At 48.1% G+C, this 20,448-nt stretch overlaps 1 protein-coding gene and 1 pseudogene across 1 annotated transcript; one reads left to right on the top strand and one right to left on the bottom strand.

Annotated features, from left to right (window-relative positions):
- Window positions 1-3,341: 3,341 nt before the first annotated feature.
- LOC101599343 lies at window positions 3,342-4,045 on the bottom strand (annotated as a pseudogene).
- Window positions 4,046-6,387: 2,342 nt separating this feature from the next.
- Window positions 6,388-11,017, top strand: LOC101599051 (vomeronasal secretory protein 2). The gene is made up of 8 exons (XM_012947812.2): window positions 6,388-6,408; window positions 6,769-6,894; window positions 7,430-7,560; window positions 7,753-7,823; window positions 8,546-8,656; window positions 9,306-9,407; window positions 9,617-9,643; window positions 10,914-11,017. The coding sequence occupies exons 1-8, from the start codon at window positions 6,388-6,390 to the stop codon at window positions 11,015-11,017; spliced, it is 693 nt and encodes a 230-aa protein (XP_012803266.1).
- Window positions 11,018-20,448: the final 9,431 nt, after the last annotated feature.

Raw genomic sequence — 20,448 nt, 5'->3', positions numbered from 1 at the left:
ACAAAAACAGCATGGTACTGGCACAAAAACAGACATGTAGATCAGTGGAACAGAATAGAGGACCCAGATGTAAGCCCAAGTAGCTATAGCCACCTGATATTCGATAAAAATGCCCAAAATACTCATTGGAGAAAAGACAGCCTCTTCAGCAAATGGTGTTGGGAAAACTGGATATATATCTGTAGAAGGATGAAAATATATTCTTCTCTCTCTCCATGCACAAGAATTAAGTCCAAATGGATTAAAGACCTTAACATCAGACCTGAAACTGAAACTCCTAGAGGAAAAAGTAGGGAAAACCCTTCAACATATTGGTCTTGGCAAAGACTTTCTGAATACAACCCCAATTGCTCAGGCAATAAAACCACAGATTAATCCCTGGGACCTCATGAAATTACAAAGATTTTGCACTGCAAAGGACACAGTGAAAAAAGCAAAGAGGCAACCTACAGAATGGGAAAAAATCTTCGCCAGCTATATATCTGATAGAGGATTAATATCTAGGATATACAAAGAGCTCAAAAAGTTAAATAATAAGGAATCAAACAAGCCAATCAAAAAATGGGCTATGGAGCTAAATAGAGCATTCTCAAAGGAAGAAATATAAATGGCATATAAGCATCTAAAAAGATGTTCTATGTCACTAGTCATCAGGGAAATGCAGATTAAAACTACATTGAGATTCCATCTCACTCCTGTCAGATTGGCCACCATCATGAAAACAAATGATCATAAATGTTGGCAGGGATGTGGAAAAAGAGGAACCCTTCTACACTGCTGGTGGGAATGCAATCTGGTCCAGCCATTGTGGAAATTAGTGTAGAGGTTCCTAAAACAGCTAAAGATTGATCTACCATATGACCCAGCTATAGCACTCCTAGGCATATATCCAAAGGAATCATCTCATTTCCTTAGAAGTACGTGCTCAACCATGTTTATTGCTGCTCAATTTATAATAGCTGGGAAATGGAACCAGCCTAGATGTCCCTCAACTGATGAGTGGATAATGAAGATGTGGCACATTTATACAATGGAGTTCTACTCAGCGTTAAAGAAAAATGAAGTTATGAAATTTGCAGAAAAAATGGATGGACCGGGAAAGGATTATACTAAGTGAGGTAACCCAGGCCCAGAAAGCCAAGCACCACATGTTCTCTCTCATATGTGGATCCTAGCTACAGGTGACTGGGCTTCTGCATGAGAAGGAAAATACTTAGTAGCAGAGGCCAGTAAGTTAAAAAGGAGACATAAAGGGAAGAGAAAGGAAGGGAGGAGGGTACTTAATAGGTTGATATTGTATATATGTAAGTACAATGATTGTGATGGGGAGGTGATATGATGGAGAATGGAATTTCAAAGGGGAAAGTGGGGGGGGGGGAGGGAGGGAATTACCATGGGATTTTTTTTATAATCATGGAAAATGCTAATAAAAATTTTAAAAAAATAAAAAAAAAATTAAAAAAAGACTTACTCTTTCCCTGGCTTCCCTTTCCCATAACCCACCCTCTGGCCAGCCATGACATTGTGTAAGGGTTTAAGGAGCTTTGGCTCAAAGCCTGAACTGGTTACGTTTGGTATTTTTGCAATAATATTTGTACCTGGGAGTGTTTAAGGTGAGGCGCTGTGGGACTCGAGTGTCCAAGAGAAAGCTTCTGCTGGATGGATTACAACATGGCCGGGCACTCAGGTAATGTTCAGAACACAGAAGGAAGGTGACAAGGGGCAGGGTACCCTACACACTTCGTCTTCCCACTCGCCTAAGCCCAGCTCCTAAGCTCAATGGATGACCTCTCCTGGTGCTCTAGAAGAATCCAGGAGATATCCCCCCGCAATACTTCCTGCCACGTCTCTCTCCAAAGTGTTTCCACAGTCCTTAGTTTCATCCAAGAGACATTCCCCACACCCTGCTGTAGGTAAGGCCTCTCCTTCCTCTGGTCCTCAGAACTACCCCACTTCCTGGAAGCCCTGAGGAACCTGGATGACCCCTCTTGTAAAGCCAATACCTCTGCCATCCTCAATATGCCCACATATTTTTTTAATTAAAATAATTTTTCTGCTGGTGTGGTGGCTCATGCCTTTAGTCCCAGCACTTGGGAGGCAGACATAGGAGGATCCACGTGAGTTTCAGGCCAGCCTGAGACTCCATAGTGAATTCCAGGTCAGCCTGAGCTAGAGTGAGACCCTACCTTGAAAAAACTTTTTTTTTTTTTTTTTCTGTATGGAGCTGGAGAGATGGTTTAGTGGTTAAGGTATTTGCCTGCAAAGCCAAAGGATTCAGGTTCTGTTCCCCAGAAACCATGTAAAGCCAGATGTACAAGGTGGTGCAAAGGTCTGGAGTTCACATGCAACACCTAGAAGCCCTGGTGCACCCATTTTTTTCTCTCTCTGCTTCTCTTTCTCTCTCCCTCTCTCAAATAAATAAATACTTAATTTTTTCCTTTTATTTGTGTGTTTGTGTGTGTGTGTGTGTTTTGTGTGTTATGTATTGGTGCGCCAGGGCTTCTTGCCACTGCAAACAAACTCCAGATGCATGTGCCACTTTGTGCATCTGGCTTTATGTGAGTTTAGTTGATAGAGACACAAGATTTCTTAGATCACAAGGAATGGGTGAAGGAGGGCTGGAGAGATGGCTTAGTGGTTAAGCACTTGCCTGTGAAGCCTAAGGACCCCGGTTCGAGGCTCGATTCCCCAGGACCCACGTTAGCCAGATATACAAGGGGGCCACACGCATCTGGAGTTCGTTTGCAGTGGCTGGAGGCCCTGGCGCGCCCATTCTCTTCCTCCCTCCCTCTCTCTTTCTCTCTCTCTCTGCCTCTTTCTCTCTGTTGCTCTCAAATAAATAAATAAATGAAATAAACAAAAAAAATGAAAAAAGAAATGGGTGAAGGAATTAAACCCTGGGCCTTCAGGCTTTGCAAGCAAGTGCCTTTAACCATGGAGACTTTTCCCAGCCCTAGAAGTTTTGTTTTTAATTCTTTTTCTTTATCATTTTGTATGAAAAAATTAGGGGGAAATTTACAAACATTAGCAATCCATGATGCCAAGCTCCTGCGGAGGAACATTTCCCAGCTATCTTCAAAGAAGTCCTTTATCAGTATGAGTAAAAAGCACCCGTGTCTTCACAAACAAGTCCTCTAAGAGAACTGACCCAAATCTGGGAGAGGAACCAGTTAAGGTACGAAGGGCTGCAGGTTCCAAATGCAGGCCACATTTCTAGTGTGCATCTCCGTCTCAGTGGGGACCTGGCCACTGCCCAGGGAACACAGTGCAGGGATCCCCAGGTGAAGCAGCAGCAGACGTCTCTCAACACTGTGTGGTGACAGTGACTCGGGCATCTAGAGTCAGAGTTCTACATGGTGGGCTTCTGCCTTCAACAACTCACTGGGCTTCATGAAGATGCCTTCCATGGCCTTCCAGGAGTTGTTCTGACTTGGTTGGCCATGCCATGTACCTCTTTTTGTCCACGGATGGGTCAACTGTACTGCTCTCCTGTGCCAGACAGTAGTACTTCAGGGGAAGAGTGTTTGAACCGCACCTCACCATCTCCCCCCCCAGTAGGGCCCATTACAGAGCACTGTCCAGTCATCCAGGACTTCACCTTCCTCACCAAAAGCACTCACTTCCTGTCATTGCTCCATCAGATGAGATGGCTGAAAAGAAAAATAATCTCAGCAGCAACAAGTTCACGGAGAGCCTACTTCTTATTTCTAATACCACTCTCCATCAAACAGGAATCCTGGCTTCCAGGTAGAGGTGAAGTGAAATGGTGGCTATGGAGGTTTCGGCCAGTGTTGACATGCGTCAGCCGGATGGGCTGGCCACATTTGATGGGGGTTTCCCTCTCACACCCAGTGACAGTCTTGCCCCGTATCCTCCAGTAACTGTTGTTGTCATCCACAGAGGTGACACCTGTTACTGATGGCTGCCCACTGCCTGCGCCGCAGGACACGTCATGTGAGTGAAGTCGGACTTTGTGGCGGGGATTGAGCAGCCCCACCACAGGCCCTGGGGCACTCCACAAACCACCGCACAACAGAAGCAGCATGAAACCCCTAGAAATATTCTCTTTAAAATCAACGATGCCAGCTGGAAAGATGGCTTGGCCATTAAGGCACTTACCTGTGAAGCATAAGGACCCTGGTTTGATTCTCCAGGTCCCACATAAGCCAGATGCACATAGTGGCACATGCATCTGGAGTTTGGTCAGGGGCTATTGGCCCTGGCATGCCCATTCTCACTCTCTCTTAAATAATAAAATTTTAAAAATCAACAATGCTCTTACAAATGAACACTAAGCTCCTTCCACATATCTCCTTAGATTCAATGTCTTATTCCCAAGGCTGACCTAGAATTCACTATGTAGTCTCAGGGTAGCCTCAAACTCACAGTGATCCACCTACCTCTGCCTCCTGAGTGCTGGGATTAAAGGCATGCACCACCACACCCAGCTTGTGCCCATATTTTAATGACTTACACAAACATCTTTTTAAGCTTATTTATTTATTTACTCAAGAAAGAGAGATAGAGAGCGTATCAAGGCCTCTAACCACTGCAGACGCCAAACGCATGTGCCACCTGGCACATCTGGCTTACATGTGTGCTGGGGAATTGAACCTGGGTCCTTTAGCCTTTCAGGCAAGTGCCTTAACCACTAAGCAATCTCTCCAGTCCACAAATATCTTTTCTTCTTTTCTTTCCCCTTCTTTATGCATCTTTGGATAGGTAATTAATTATCGTATATCCAGTAGAAAGCATGTATATTGAAATGCATTGAACAACCTAATCATGTTGGGTTAGATGTCACTCAGTGTCTTTCTCTAACATATAGAGCCTGGCTCTCTAGTCCCACTTCCTATGTTTTCTCAGTATCCTGTGCCAAAATTTCACTACACAACCATGTATGCTGTTGCATGATGACGTAGTTGAGTTCTTCTTCAACGTCCCTTCCAGTTTTCTGGAGCTTTCAGTTGTCCAGAGCGGGGCAGCAGTGACATCTCCAGCCCCAATTGTAGCTCTGTTTCTTCATTCAGGTCAGCAGTTTGCTTTCCATGCTGTGTAGCTCTGTTGTTCTGTAAATATACAATCAAGATGGCAGTGTCCCCCTTGTGGAGTGGCCCATTGAGCATTCTATGATGTGCCTGTTAAGTTCTCTTTCTTCTGATGCCTATTTTATCTAATATTAGAATAATATTTCTGCGTTCTTTTGCCTAGTGGCTGCATATTGAGAAATTTTAATTTCTGGTGGTCCATGAGTAAGTCCCTTAAAGACAGTGTATAGTTACATCATATTTCTTCATCTATTGCTAATCACTGTCTTTAATTGAGGTGTCTGGGGTACAGTTAACTTAAGATAAAGAGTGGAAAAGTCCCTGGCACCCATTAGGCAGACTGTTCCCTGCCACTAATTCCTATTTTAAAGAGCACTGGCCCAACCCTCTCCACACCCACATGGTTGCTTTCTGCTCCATGCTGGGGTCAAGTACAGGGTCTGCCAGCACCTCCAGGACCAGCCCTGGCTTATTAGGTGCTTGTTAATGTTGTTTATGTTCCCTAGGGCAGTCCAAGCTTGGGCTAGAGAGGCACAGACATGCCATTGTAGGACCAGCACCTGTCTCCAGGGCCTGGATCAGGTGGGTCTCAGGGCAGGACAGTGAGGGTGAAGAACTACAGGCTTCCTGTGGGGAGGATCAAGGCAGAGTTGCTGCCAGGGAGGGAGCTGGGCTGAGGCCAGCAGAAAGGGCCTTGGATTCTGGACAGAGGTGGGCCCCGACCCTCTGTGTGCTTCTCTGGCTCTTTTATCCACAGGAAACAAGGCTTGGGATCACCCATGGAGCATGTGTGATTTAACTGCCCAGGGAGGGAAACCTTTGGGGAGTCAGGGTTTCTAGAAGAATGGTTAAGCTAGCCAGTACTGTAGGTTCTCATCACGCTGTGATATCTCCTACTCTGGAATCTCACCCCAGGCCAGATGGTATGGAAAGGAGCTTCAAGTATGCCAGGGAAGTGTGGTGGATGGCTCTACATGTCCCTCAGGTGACCAAAGGAACAGAGGATCCAAGTCTTCTTGTTGGAGATAAGTCTCCTGATATCACAGAGGTGCAGAATACCTGACATTCCTTTAGTGGACAAATATTGCCCTAGTGGGCAGTTTTATCAGGACGAAATTGTGAAGCACAGAAGTGGAGTTCCCACTCCTCAGGACCTTCAAATGTAGACGAGGAGAAGGCTACAGATACAGATAAGGAGCTAGACATCTGAAAGTGAGGACTGTCTTAAAGAGGTCCCAAGGGCACAGGGCTTAGGCTGTAGGAAAGAGCAGGCCTCTGTAGTTTCTCTGCAGCAGCAGGGGAGAAGCTGGGTTTGCAGGGAAGGTGGTCCAGAGCAACCATGAGCAGCTGGAAAACAAGGGTGAGAAAGAGGAGGAACTGGAAGAAATCAAGGATCTCCTTCCGTGGCTTAAAGTGCAGACATGTGCACCACATCCTACACTCAAGTCATTCACCTGCTCTAGGGGTCCTTTCTAAGCAGCACCCCTGCTTGGAGTAGACAGTGCATGGCACTGTGTGCCCATATCTGTGGCTGACCCCAAGCCAATATTCATAAGATCCCAATAATAATAGCATTCCACCTCCATGATAGATGGGGACTTGGCCATGGCAGATGAACAGGAGGGATGTAGTTGGTGCCAAGTGGGCACGCATCCCTGGCCACAGGGGACATAAAGGGCACCCTGTGAGGAGCCATTGAAGCCTTGTCTCAACTCCCCAGGAGGCCTTCCTGATCTGTGAGCAGAGCCTGGAGATGAAGACCCCACTTTTGCCTGTCATACTGTTTGGTCTGGTGGCTGTACTCCAGGCCCAGAATGTCCTGCCCTTACTCTCAGAGAACCAGAAGGTGAGATAGGAACTCATACTGGGCAGGGGTAGGAGAAAGGCCTGGAATATCGCTCAGCACCCGTTCACCTGAGTCCTGTTTCAGGAGGACTCCAGGTTCCTTAAGTCTGTGTTCTGACCCTGTACCCTGGCCAGGACTCTGTCGTTCTCTCAGCAGACATGGGTCCTTCTGGGTCATAGGGCTGGAGCAGGGGAGCAGCTTTGGGTCACGGATCCTTGCTGAAGTGACACTGAGCTCCAGAAGGTCTCACAGGGCAGCAATACCTGCAGGAGTAACTATCCACCTCGTGCTGGGCCAAGATCCCATAGGGTCTGCCTCTGTCATGGACAGAAACCTTCTGTCTCCACTGGGCCTGGGAACCTGAGTTCTGGCTCAGTTTACTGAGTACAGAGCAGGGGAACATGAGGCCAGAGCACCTCAGAGGTTGTAGCCTGGGCTCTGAAATGTCTGTTCAGACTATAGGCAGCTTGTGTGCTGGAGCCTGGGTGAGAATCAGGCCTGAATGTGGTTGACTTAGGGTCTCTGTCTGCTGCAGCTCATAGGGACCTGGTATGAAACGGCCGCTGTGACTAACAAAAACATGACGGAGAAGAAGCCCAAGCAGACATTCCCTATTGTGGTGACAGCCCTGGAAGAGGGGAATTTGGAGGCCAAGGTCATATTTAAGTGAGTGTTTTCTGCTGTGGTCTTTGCAATCAGCTTTCTCTCTCCCTCCTCTACCCATGCAGCATCCTATAGCTTAGGCAGGGACAGTGTCAGAATTTTGGGTCATGTGGCCAGGGCTGATGCTCCAGGTGAGCTGAGCAGGGCTTGGGTGTGGATTCTGAAAGAAGCTGCCTGTGAGTTTCTGTTTTCCAGGTTGAATGGTCAATGCATTCACTATGACTTAGTGTTAATGAAAATGGAGGAGCCTGGCAAATACATTCTCTGTGAGTTCTCCTTGCTGTACCAACCCTCTGCTGCACAACAGTGAACAACCTGGGGTGGTCTTCCCTTTCCAGTGCCCCAACAGAGCTATCCACTTCCTTTCCCTGGTGAATTGTGGACCAGACACTAGACAGTAGAGGTTATTAGCTAGTCCACAGCAGAGACCATGCCTCCCTCTCAGTGGTCTTACAGGGAAACTGAGGCTAAGGATTTGGGAATACAGGAAGTGAGGGGGCACAGCTGCTGGGGGCAGAGAGCAAACTCTAGCCTTGATCCTCTCTGCTATCCGTGGTCTGGACTCTATAGGTAGGGTAACACGTTTGCAGGAGGGAGTTTCTTAGTTCATGATGGGCTTATAGCAAAGCTGGGCTCTGGCTAGCTGAGGACCCAAGGTGATTGCCAGAATCTTCTAGAACATTCCATAGTCTGATGTGAATGTTTTATCTTTTTAAAAAATTTTTATTTATGTGTGTGTGAGAGAGAATGCTCATGCCAGGGCCTCTAGCCACTGCAATCAAACTCCAGAAGCGTGTGTGTGCCATCTTGTATGCGTGTGTCACACCTTGTCTCACCTATGTATCTAGGTTATGTAGGTTCTGGGGAGCTGAACCTGGGTTCCTAGGATTTTCAGGCAAGCCCCTTAACTTCTAAGCCATCTCTCCAGCCCCAGAATGTTCCATCTGGGAGTAAAGACACTATAAAATGGTTCTATTCTCATCTACAGTAGGGGCCAACCTGCATATGAACATCTACGAGCTGCCAGTGAAGGACCACTACATCTTATACTATGAAAATAATTTCTTTGGGAACAAAATCCTTACAGGAAATCTTATAGGTGAGAGCCTCAAACTCTTGCCCATGGTCTGTACTTTCAGAAACTAGTGGTGTGGGCAGTAGGTACAAACTAGGCACTGGGGACTAGAAAACCCTATGGGTGGATCTTCAAGTGCCAGACACAGGGTGCTACCAGAACAGTGTGTGAACTCAAAAGTGGGAAGGGGTTTAGCTAGCAAAGACTGGCAGGGACAATGGCAGATGTGGCGCTCTAAGCCCTGGCCACTGATAGTGGGTGTTTCAGGCTGTGAACTGCCTAGCATCACATCCTGGGATCTCAGATTTTCTGAAGGGTCAGCTTGAAGGGCCTTGTCCTGACTGAGGCTTTTATTGAGCAAGGTCCCTCCAATGTCAGCAGAAACATGGGATCATTCCAGGTCAGAGTGTGACTTTAAGGCATCACAGGAACCACCCTGCCCACTTGGTCATACAGTGACTCATTGTGTCCACTTCCTGTGGACCTGCCAGCTGGCTGGTGACATTCTATTCCATCCACGTCCTATCTCAAAGCTCCTCGCCCACTGCTTGTCCTCTCCCTCCTGTCCTGACTGCGAAGCCTCTGAATCTGGGCAGTCTCCTGTCCTGGTGTCATCAGCCTTCTACAGAGATGTGCAGTCACACCTGCTCTGCCCCCCAACCCCTCCTCACAGGGAAGAATCCTGAGGAAAACCTGGAGGCCCTGGAAGAATTTAAGAGATTTGTCCAACACAAAGGACTTCTACCAGAAAACATCTTTGTGCCTGAGCAGAGGGGTGAGGGGATGCCCTGCCCAGACCCCTCCCCCATGTCCACGCTGTGTCACCCACGACTCTCTGATGCCCTGTGTTTCTCAGTGTGTCTCAGGTGTCTTTGTGTCCCTGTATGTCCTCATGGGAGTTTCTAAGCTGCAGGCCTGCTGAGGCCTGGGCTCTCTCTCATCCAGAACACCTCTTTACCTGTGGGTTTTTCTTTGTTTCTGCAGAAAAGTGTGTCCCTGAACATGATAAGGGTAAGTGACCCTCTGAATGAACACTGGAACGGCCCAGAGTCCTCAGTTGCAGGATCCTCACTTCAGGGGTCAGCTGCTCTGACCCTCCTCTCATCCAGCCAGGCAGGGTCACTCCAGGGAGATCCCTGAGTATAATTCCCAGGGCATCGGGAGTCAGTTCTTTCTTTTCCCATATTCTGATCTGAGCTTGACCCATTCTCCCACCCCACATACCTGTCAAAGATGCTCAGAGATCTGACTCTTCGTGGGAGCCCGGGATTGTTCTTGGGCCCATGGCTACCCATAGGGACTGCACAGGAGCTCAAGAAAGGAAGGCCTCTGATTAGCATCTGCCTCCCATGCAGCCCCTCACTGACTACTGCTCCTAGTGAAGGAAGAGGGGACCCTCACCTTTGTTCCTCTTTCTGTCCCCGTAGCCATTCATGTCTGTTCCTGCAAGAAAACTCTGCAACCAACAACAGGATCATCCTAAACCACTCTCTCCTCTGGAACACCGTCTTCCCCGATCCAAATCCTGTCTGAATCCCTCCCTTCCCTGGACCATGCTCCTCCCTGGATCCTCATCCCTCCTGGAGCATACCCTCCCTCCCTCCCCCCCATCGCCCCCCAGCCCTTGCCTTCTGCTCCTGTCCCAGCGCCACCTGAGTGCAAATAAAACATCTTAGCACATGTTCTGGGCTCAGCCTGTGTGTGAAAGCCTCCAACTGGTTTCCTAAGGCTCTTTTGTGAGGTGGGGCCGAGGGGAAATTGGAATGATGTTTGGACCTAGCAGTGGCCAGACCCTGAGGAGTGTGGCCTACGGGGCTCTGTGATGTCGTGGGAGTTCCCTTGATGAGCCACCATCCCAAGTGCCCTCACACAATGTCTGGCAGCAGGCAGAAACATTTTGGGATACACTGGGGTGAGCAGGACTGGAGAGGTGGCATCAGGGCTGAAAATGGATGCAGACTCCCACCGCTGTCCTGTTCCAGTGAAGACTTTATGAGCTCCTGTGAGGAGTTCACATTCGAGGAGCCTGGGCTTGTTGCAGGGGTGGGTCGAGGAGTAGCAGACCCTCCATCATCACCCCTCAAACGAGACAAAACCGCTGCAGCCTCTCTGGGTGATTTTGCTTATCTTTCCCCTCCTTGTGGGTTGGCCAGGGCCAAGAGTCCGTGTTGACTGGCTTGTAGAGCCATGCTGGACCACAGTGATGGGGGAGAGGCCCTGTACCTCGCATGATACAGTCAGACTCAGAAACTTTCAATCTCAATGGGCCCTGGGTTCCCAGAGCACAAGCTGCCTGCAGGCATCTTCCCTGAGAGCCTGCTGCTGGCTGCCAACCTTGGCATCTGCGCAGTAACCCTCCACTGTGACTCCCACCCTGATCTGTAGCCTATGGGCTACAGGGCAAATATATACATCACACACACCCTGAGGGCACTTGCTATCCCCAGGGGCCGTTGGCCACCAATGTCCCTGGAGCAGGAGGAGTTGGGTGGACAGGGTGAGTAGGACAGGCCCGCGGGAGACAGTCTGATAGGTAACGCTCTCTGTCTGTGTCGTTTATTCAAAAGGGGAGCGGGTTTATAAACACTTGGGGAAGGTTGAGGAGGCACACACAGACTGTAAGGTGATTGGATACCTAGGTTGATGGCTCGCTATCTAATTGGCTGGTGTTGGAAGGCGGAAGTTGTGAGGGAGACGTTGCCAGGGAGATAACAGAAGCGGCCACGTGTTGGATGGCGACAGCAGCAGTGACTGTTTACTACCCTGTAAGGGCGGGGGAGGGGCAGAACCTTAGACTATGGAATGCTCAGGTGCTTTGGGATGGGGGAGGGCCCAGCAGTCCTGTCCCCCCCTGGGCAGAGATGAGGCCCACTAGGACCTCTTGAGAAGGCAGGGCCAGAGTGGACTCCTGATGATAAGGCTGGCTGCAGCCCCACAGCCCCAGGTCCCCGGCCATGTCCAACAGCCCAGGCCAGCTTTCTCACAGTCCCAGCCCGTGTTAGCAATGCCCGACACACCCCACGCCACGCAGCACTACAGCAGCGCACACACATGCACACACACACAGGGAACATGGATTTTGACAAGGGCATAACATTACATTTAACCAAATAAAAGCGGTAGCCTTTTCACACAGGGGCCTGTGACCTTCCTCGTCACAGGTTTTTGCCCTAGCTTATAGTACCAAACATGAGTTCTGGCCTATGCAGTGGATAGCAGGGTTTTTTTTTATTATTATTTTTTTGTTTATTTGTATTTATTTATTTGAGAGTGACAGAGAAGGAGGCAGAGAGAGAGGGGGGGGAGAGTGGGCGTGCCAGGGCCTCCAGCCACTGCAAACGAACTCCAGACGCGTGCGCCCCCTTGTGCATCTGGCTAATGTGGGTCCTGGGGAATCGAGCCTCGAACCGGGGTCCTTAGGCTTCACAGGCAAACGCTTAACCACTAAGCCATCTCACCAGAAGAGCCATGCCACCACAGCACCAGCAGATGCAACTTGCCTGGCCTATTGGTCTATAACCGAGGAGGACTGTTGCTAACTATTCTCCCTCAACAGCTCGCATAGCTCCTTCTGGCACTAAATGAGCCAGGTAAGTACAAGCTTGTTTCCTCCATGTCCTGCAGCCAGACCTTCAGTGCTGTCAGCAGTAGGGGCTTAATATCTACTTCTGACATGTGACTGTCAACAGCGTCACTAGCTTTCCGGTTTGTGGGGCCTCAGCGCTGTGACCGAGAGCTTTCAGGGAGATCACTCAGCTCTAGCACTTGGCCTTCCCAAACACTTTGTGGCTCCCGAGAGTGCCGTTTCCTACCAATGCAGGGTGCTTTCCGCGTGTAAACTCCAGCTGGTATTCTGACTGTTCATTTGGATACAAGGTGCTCGAGTGTTAGCATTATATAGTGAAACCTTTCTGCAGAGGGTGGGCAGGATCTGTGAAAGCCTGTCTTCTATCCCAAGCAAGCGTCAGTTGACTTTGCATGGGTAAGGAGACATCAAAGAAGAAATGTTAGGTCCTGAACATCAGAAAAAGATCCCAACATGGGTATCAATTGTTTCATCAAAAAAAAAAAAAAAAGCCATGTTGAGGGGCTGGGGAGACGGCTTAGCACTTAAGGCGCTTGCCTGCAAAGCCAAAGGACCTAGGTTCGATGCCCCAGGACCCACATAAGCCAGATGCACAAGGTGGCACATGCATGTGGAATTTGTTTGCAGTGGCTGGAGGCCCTGGTGTGCCCATTCTCTGTCTCTCTCCAAATAAATAAATAAATAAACTTTAAGAGCCATGTTGAGACAGCTCTCCACAGTTTTCTCTCCCCCATATGGCAGCACCTGGAACTATTAGAGATCTCAGGATGCCAAGGGATAAGAGGCACCTGTCCACACAGTATCCAGTACAGCTGATCTGAAGAGCAGACAGACACCCAGATAAACAGAGCCCACAGTGCACCAAAGAGGGAAACATTTTCACACTCAATGTAGGTGAGTTAAGGAATCACTCCCAAAAGTTTCTCTTTTCAGATGGTGGTGACCACTGGGGTGACTCAAAACTCACCACAGTTCTGAGAAGTGACAGGGGAGTGTTCAGTGTTTACACCATCCAGCGGTGTGGTGGTTTGATTCAGGTGTCCCCCATAAACTTAGGTGTTCTGAATGCTAGGTTCCCAGCTGATGGAGATGTGGGAATTAATGCCTCCTGGAGGGAGTGTATTGTTGGGTGTGGGCTTATGGGTGTTATAGCCAGTTTCCCCCTGCCAGTGTTTGGCATGCTTTCCTGTTGCTGTTGTCCACCTTATGTGGGCCAGGGGGTGATGTCCACCCTCTGCTCATGTTGTCATTTTCCCTGCCATCATGGAGCTTCCCCTCGAGCCTGTAAGCCAAAATAAACCTCTTTTTTTTTTTCCCCCCACAAGGTGCTATTGGTTGGGTGATTTCTACCAGCAGTGCCAGCCTGACTGCAACAAGCGGTGTGTGGATAAACACAAAATGGACACACAGCACGCACAAAATATGATTTAAAGGAGAGTCATGGGGTGCCCTGGAGAGAGAGCCCCATACTGACTACTCACAGCTTTTGTTTAAGATTCACCAATAGAAAACTATGGGGAGTTACAGCTGAATTTAATGACTGTTTGTAATGACCCACATATGACAAGTTGAGTGACTCATGTATGTCTTCACAGAACACGAGCTTGCTTGCTTCATGCTTGTCAGTTCAGATCATGTTCATATGTTGTTTGGTTCATGATCATTTCATCAGGAAATCTTTGGAGAAGCTGTGAGCTCCTGCCTTCAAGATACTCCACCCCAGGTTCACAGCCTTCCATGCCCTCAGGCTTAGCTTGTACAAAGATTACTCTGTTGTGAATTAGCTTAGTGTCCACATCTCCTTAATTTAGCTTGATATCCACAGTTCAGCATTAAGTGAGACATCTCTACCATACTCTCCAAGGCTCAGACACCATTGAAGAAGAGTTGGTGGAAAGAATGTAAGAGCCAAAGGAAGGGGAGGAGTGCTTACAATACTGTCTTCCAGACACAAAGTGGCCATGGTATTCTTGACCTCACAGAGGCTAATGCTACCTGCTCAAGACCTGCATAATAGGAGGGGAAAAAAGGGATGACACCAGGGGCTGGAGATATGGCTTAGCTGTTAAAGTGCTTGCCTGCAGAGCCGAAGGACCCAGGTTCAATTCCCTAGTTCCCATGTATAGTCAGATGCCCAAAGAAGTGCATGCATCTGGAGTTTGTTTGCAGTGGCTATAGACCCTGCCATGCCCATTCTCTCTCTCTTGCCTATCTCCCCCTCTCTCTTTGCTTGTAAATAAATAAATATTTTTTAAAGTGATAACATCAAAATAGAAGAGAGAGTAATTAGAAAGAAGAAGGGATTCATTGGATGGTGAATTTGGGAGGTGGAATAGAGAGGGTATGGGAGGGGACTGTGATAATATATTGTCTAGAGGTATGGAAGTTGTCAATAAAGTTTTGTTTTGTTTGTTTTGTTTGTTTTTTTAAAAAGAGCAGTGTCGGATACAGTAGCATGATGGGAGGCAGTCCCTTGTTAACTCAATAATCCACAGTCACTTCCCTGAGCCATCTTGGGGCGTGGCCACTGTTTAAGGACCTGTGTGCATCTCCCCATTCCTGATGGACTTTAGAGGAGCTTTCTTGCACTTCTTGGTCCAGTTGGGAGCCAAAAGGGAGCAGAGCCTTGCTTTTAGCCTTCACTTGAGCCAGAGCCTCATCTCTGACAGGTTCCAGACCACACCTGTGACTGTTGCCTGTCTGTGGACCTCACTTGACTGCTGAAAAACCCTGGACTGGGCAAACAATTTCCATCCCCAATATACTGTCTTGCAGCGTAGAAATGTAAACAGTAAACTTTGTCAGGATAAGTGGCTACCCCTAGGACAAGATTAATTTTTTAATAATTTCATTTTGAGAGAGAGAAAGAGGCAGAGAGAAGGGGAGAGAGAGATAACAGGTACACCAGGGCATCCAGCAACTGCAAACAAACTCCAGACACACATGCCATCTTGTGCATCTGGCTTATGTGGGTCCTGGGGGATCAAACTTGGGTCTTTTGACTTTGCAGGCAAGTGCCTCAACCACTAAGTCATCTCGCCGGCCCAAGATTCATGTTTTTTTCATCTATATCACTCTGTCTTCTCCTCCTTTCACCCCTTTGGTAGACTACTGTTCAGGTTCAATGCTTTTCAAAGGCTCACTGGCATTGAATTTGGGCTTCCTGACATTTTCTTTTTCCTGGACAACTCTAGCTCTGTGCAATTCTTATTTTACCTTTTAAATTAAATTTATTTATTTATTTATTTATTTATTTATTTATTTATTTATTGCCTGTGGGGGAGTGGAGTGGTGTCTTCACGTGTACGTGCCTTGTAGTACCTTGCAGGCTGGCCTGTAGTGAGGTATGCTCACTTTTGGTGCCTGGAGCAGAAAGTCAGGTATCCCACTCTGTGGCTGTCCTGTGTACCTGTTCTTATTTGAGCCAGAGTCTTCTCGGTCCAGGAGCATGCCTTTATTTTATTTTATTTTATTTTATTTTATTTTATTTTATTTTATTTTATTTTTAGCATTTTTACATGAGTTCTGGAGATTCAAACTGAGGAGGTCTCAGATCCCCTCAGATCCTCATATGTGCATTGGAAGCACACTTAACTACTGAGCCATCTCTTCTGCTAGTTTTAAATTTGTGTATATTCATTATATATAGTTTTATTCATTTTATATACATATATATATATATATATATATCCATTATATAAATTCATTATATAAATTCATTATATATGGTTTTAAAGCTAGTTTTAAATTTGTGTATATTCATTATATATAGTGAGGGGTTTCATAAAGACATTTTCATAAAAGTATATTGTACTTTGCTGATGTTCACCCCCAATACCCTCTTTTCTCTCTCTCTCTCTGTCTCCACGTCCTGGAGTCTCCTTCCCTGAGATTCTTTCCTACTTTCATGTCATTCATTCATGCATATGTACATATGTACTTCATGTATCCACATGGGAAGTGGGGACAGGAGAATCCCAGAAGCTCCCAGGTCAGCCAACCTGGTGTTCACAGGAGTGAACAAGAAACCCTGCCTCAAACAAGGTGGAAGGCGAGGACGGACAATCATGATTGTCTTCTGACTTTTACACACATGCCAAGACACATGTGTGCCCTCATTCACTCAACATACACAGAGAGAGAGTGAGAGACAGAGGGAGAGGGAGAGACAGAGAGAGAATAATACTTTTGAAAAAGCAACACAGCTTGTACGTGTCTAGGACTGCAGGGCCCTGTCCAGCATCTGGGGAAGGTGTGTGGAGAGGAGCTGTATACTGTATGGAGCTAGAAGACCTCGGAGGACTGAGAGGTGTGGGGACTCTGGTTTTGCTGGGAACTGGAGTCTGAGCATAGAGGGGATAAGAGCTCAAGGAGCCTGTCTTGTCATCTTCCTGGCACCATTCTACTCTGATAACAGACGGGACCTCCCCACTCTGATAACATGCTCCCTTCACACCAGCCTTCCCCGGAATGAGTGAACGCAGCCAGATGGCTAATTACATACATGAGCGCAGTTCATGCAATCCCCCTCCAAACAAAAGAATGTCCTCACCATTCAGCGCAGACTATAGGAGTGTCTGTTCACCTGGGGGAGGCCAGAAGCCCTGAGCTGACCTGGGACCGTGCAGCTGCTCATGCTGGCCCCAGGGCTGAGCCTGCTGCTCTCAGCACAGGGAGCCCAGGAGCCCCTGATGATTCCTGCCAGTGCCAAGGAGGTGAGTACTGGCCTTGGGGGTGCTGAAGGTGGGAGCCTTGTTTCCTTGGATTGGGTGAGGGTCTCAAGAGTGTTGTTAGGTAGATGTTGATGGGACCCACTGTCAGGTTCTTGGTGCAATCTTTCTGGGGAAGACCAGCAGTCCCAAGTGCACAGGGCAGTGCATTCCTGACCTCTGACCTCTGAGGGGACATTCAGGGTAAGGGGCAACTAAAGAGGCCTCCTCAGACTATTACTGGTGGGCCTTGCCAGACCTGCCATGCTGAATCATGTCTCCTCCCTCTGTCAGCTTATAGACTCCAGCAAAGCTTTTTGTATCCATCAGAAATGACTTTGGTGGGGAGGGAGGCTGGGAAGATAGCTCAGTTGATAAAGTGTTTGCCCTGCAAGCATGGATATCTGAATTTGATTGCCATGTTAAAATGCCATGAGCCAGGTGTGGTGGTGCATGCCTTTCATCCAAGCACTCAAGAGGCTGAGGTAAGAAGATTGCCATGAGTTCAAGGACAGCTTGGACCTACAGAGTGAGTTTCAGGTCAGCCCTGGCTTAGAGAAAGACCCTGCCTAAAAAAAAAAAAAAAAAAAAAAAAAATTCCAGGCATGCTGGTATGTGTTTATATCCAGTGCTGGTCAGGCAGATCCCTGAAGCTTGCTGGCCAGGCCATCTAGCTGACTAGGCGAACTCCAAGCCAATGACAGACCCTGTCTTAGAAAAGGTAGATGATGCCTCCACACACATGTGCACATATATGCAGCCATACCTGCACATAGCACACACATTAAAAAGAATGATTGTTTTTCAGAATTTTCATATAGAAGGGCCATGGATATTTACATAAAACCACAGATTTTTTACAAGATTTTATTTGTATGAGACAGGGTTTCATTCTAGCTGGAGCAGAGTTGGAACTCACTGTAGCTCCAGGGTGGTCTCGAACTCATGGTGATCTTCCTATCTTGGCCTCCTGAATGCTGGGGCTAAAGGTGTGTGCCAGCTCACTCAGATTCCAAGAATGTTTTATTACCCCATATAATATGCTGGGTGTGAGGTTGCATGCCTACGACCCCAACACTGAGGTAGCAAAAACACAAGCATCCCAAGGGTGGTTGACTAGCTTGTCTCACCGAATCAATGAGCTATGGTTTCCTTGAGAGACCCTGTCTCAAAATAAGGCGACAAGCAATAGAGGAAGTCACCCAACATCAACCAATTCCCTCCCCCACACACATGTACATATACCCAGTCAGCTCCTCATTGCTGAGACAAACATCAAACCAGAAGCACCTCATGGGAGGAGAAGGTTTATTTTGGCTTATAGACTCAAGGGGAAGCTGAATCATGGCAAGGGACTATGGCATGAGCAGAGGGTGGACATCATCTCCTGGCCAACATCAGGCGGACAACAGCCATGGGAGAGTGTGCCGAACACTGGCAATGAGAATCTGGCCATAACATCCATAAACCTGCCCCCAACAACACACCTCCCCCAGCAAGGCTCCAACAAATAGACACTAGCTGGGGACCCAGCACTCAGAACACATGAGTTCACGAGGGACACCTGACTCAAACCACCACACCCACACATGTTTGAACACACATGTATACATACACACAGTCGTGTAAACTTTTTTAAAAAAACATGATGTGACTTATGGCAAGATTTAAGGCCCTGGAGCTGCCCTGCCATGGACCAGCCCCCATCACAGATGGATAACATTTCCTGGCTATAGCTTCCCTTTTCTTTGATATCCTTATCCTGGAAGCTAAACTAACCTGGTCCTCAAAAGCTCCCTGGTATCATGACTCCAGGGCCCCTCCATGGTGATTCAAGTCCTCATTTCCCCTCTCAGGAAGTTGGTCGTAGCTGGTCATCCTTTCACGCCCCTTTTCTGCTCTTTTCATACCAGAATTCTGGTCTGCGTCTTCCCTGTACCCTCACAAATGCCAGACGTCAGTCATCCCAGGCCTCACTCACAGTCCTGACCCCTGAATGCAAGAAAAAATGACGTAATGGGCATGAGGATTCCAGGAGCTGGGAAGTCATGAACAGGTGCGGAGTCTGGTATGGGCTTCGAGTGTTCAAGGGCCCTCGGACTGATGTGCAACCATGAACACAGACTGGGCACTAACTGTCTTAAACAGTTGGTCTCAGGAGAGCTTTGATGAGTCAATACTTGGAGAAACCAGCACTGGCTGGGAAAGAGACAGAGACTGGTCCCCTGCAGCTGGTCACACCCCAGCAGAGTGTTGGTGGCCATCTGACATTCCCTAGATTAACTGGCACATGGTTGTTCAGTTCACCTGTGATGGTCAACTCTCTGTCCCCTCTCACCTGTCTTTCTCCCCCCACCCACAACATAAAAGTCAACCTGGTGTTTCAGATGATTTTTCTCATTTTGGCAATTGGGCAGGAGCAATGGTCAGAACTTCTCCCAGGAGGTGGGTCACCCAGAAGGCTCCTGTCCCCACCTGTCTGGTATGACCTGATAATAATGGTGAGCAGCTTGTCATGCCCAGATCCCTTGTGATCTTCAGTGTCTCCAGCCTGTGCTGAGACCCTGCCCAAGTCCATCCTGCCTCTGTTCCCACTGCAGCTCCATTTGGGACCCTTTACCCTGGCATCTAATTTCCCTGCATCTCTGCTCAGGGATGGCTTCCTCCCTCCACATTTTAGGAAAGTGATACATAATATGACTGGTAGGAGATATATCTTCTGCTAAGATGACAGACCCAAGGCATCTCATCACATTCTCCATGAAGAAATGAAATAAGTTAGAGCTCAGGATAAAAGTCAAGTGAGTATCCTACCCACAGGCAAATGTCTCTCACCCTGCTACTTGCTGTGACTCTGCAATGCTGGTCTCTCATGTGGTTCTGAAATTCAGTTGGTCATTCTACTTGGAACATGGTGCCCTCTTCTGTATCCTGGCATCCTACCATGTCTCTCCATAACAAAGGGAAGTTTGAGCATGGACAACCCAGGCCATCATAGTCCCTGTTCCACACAGGCGCTCACTGTGATGACGGGGCAACACTGTAATGACGGAGGCTCGCTGTAATGACGGGGGAACACTGTGATGATGGGGCAACACCGTGCTGACGGGGGAAGACTGTGATGACAGGGGAGCAACATGACGACGGGGGAGCACTGTGATGAGGGGAAACAACATGATGACGGGAAACACTGTGATAACAGGGGAACACTGTGATGACGGGAAACACTGTGATGACGGGGGAACACTGTGATGATGGGGAACACTGTGATAACGGGAACACTGTGATGACAGGAAACACTGTGATGACGGGAACACTGTGATGCCGGGAAACACTGTGATGACGGGGGAACATTGTGATGATGGGGAACACTGTGATAACGGGAAACACCGTGATGACGGGAACACTGTGATGACAGGGCAACACTGTAATGACGGAGGCTCGCTGTAATGACGGGGGAACACTGTGATGATGGGGCAACACCGTGCTGACGGGGGAAGACTGTGATGACAGGGGAGCAA

The sequence above is a fragment of the Jaculus jaculus genome, chromosome 1 (genome assembly GCF_020740685.1).
Source record: "Jaculus jaculus isolate mJacJac1 chromosome 1, mJacJac1.mat.Y.cur, whole genome shotgun sequence".
In the NCBI taxonomy this organism is placed as follows: Eukaryota; Metazoa; Chordata; class Mammalia; order Rodentia; family Dipodidae; genus Jaculus; species Jaculus jaculus.
The sequence above is the reverse complement of the archived record's forward strand: the minus strand, read 5'-3'. Positions and strand labels throughout refer to the sequence as shown.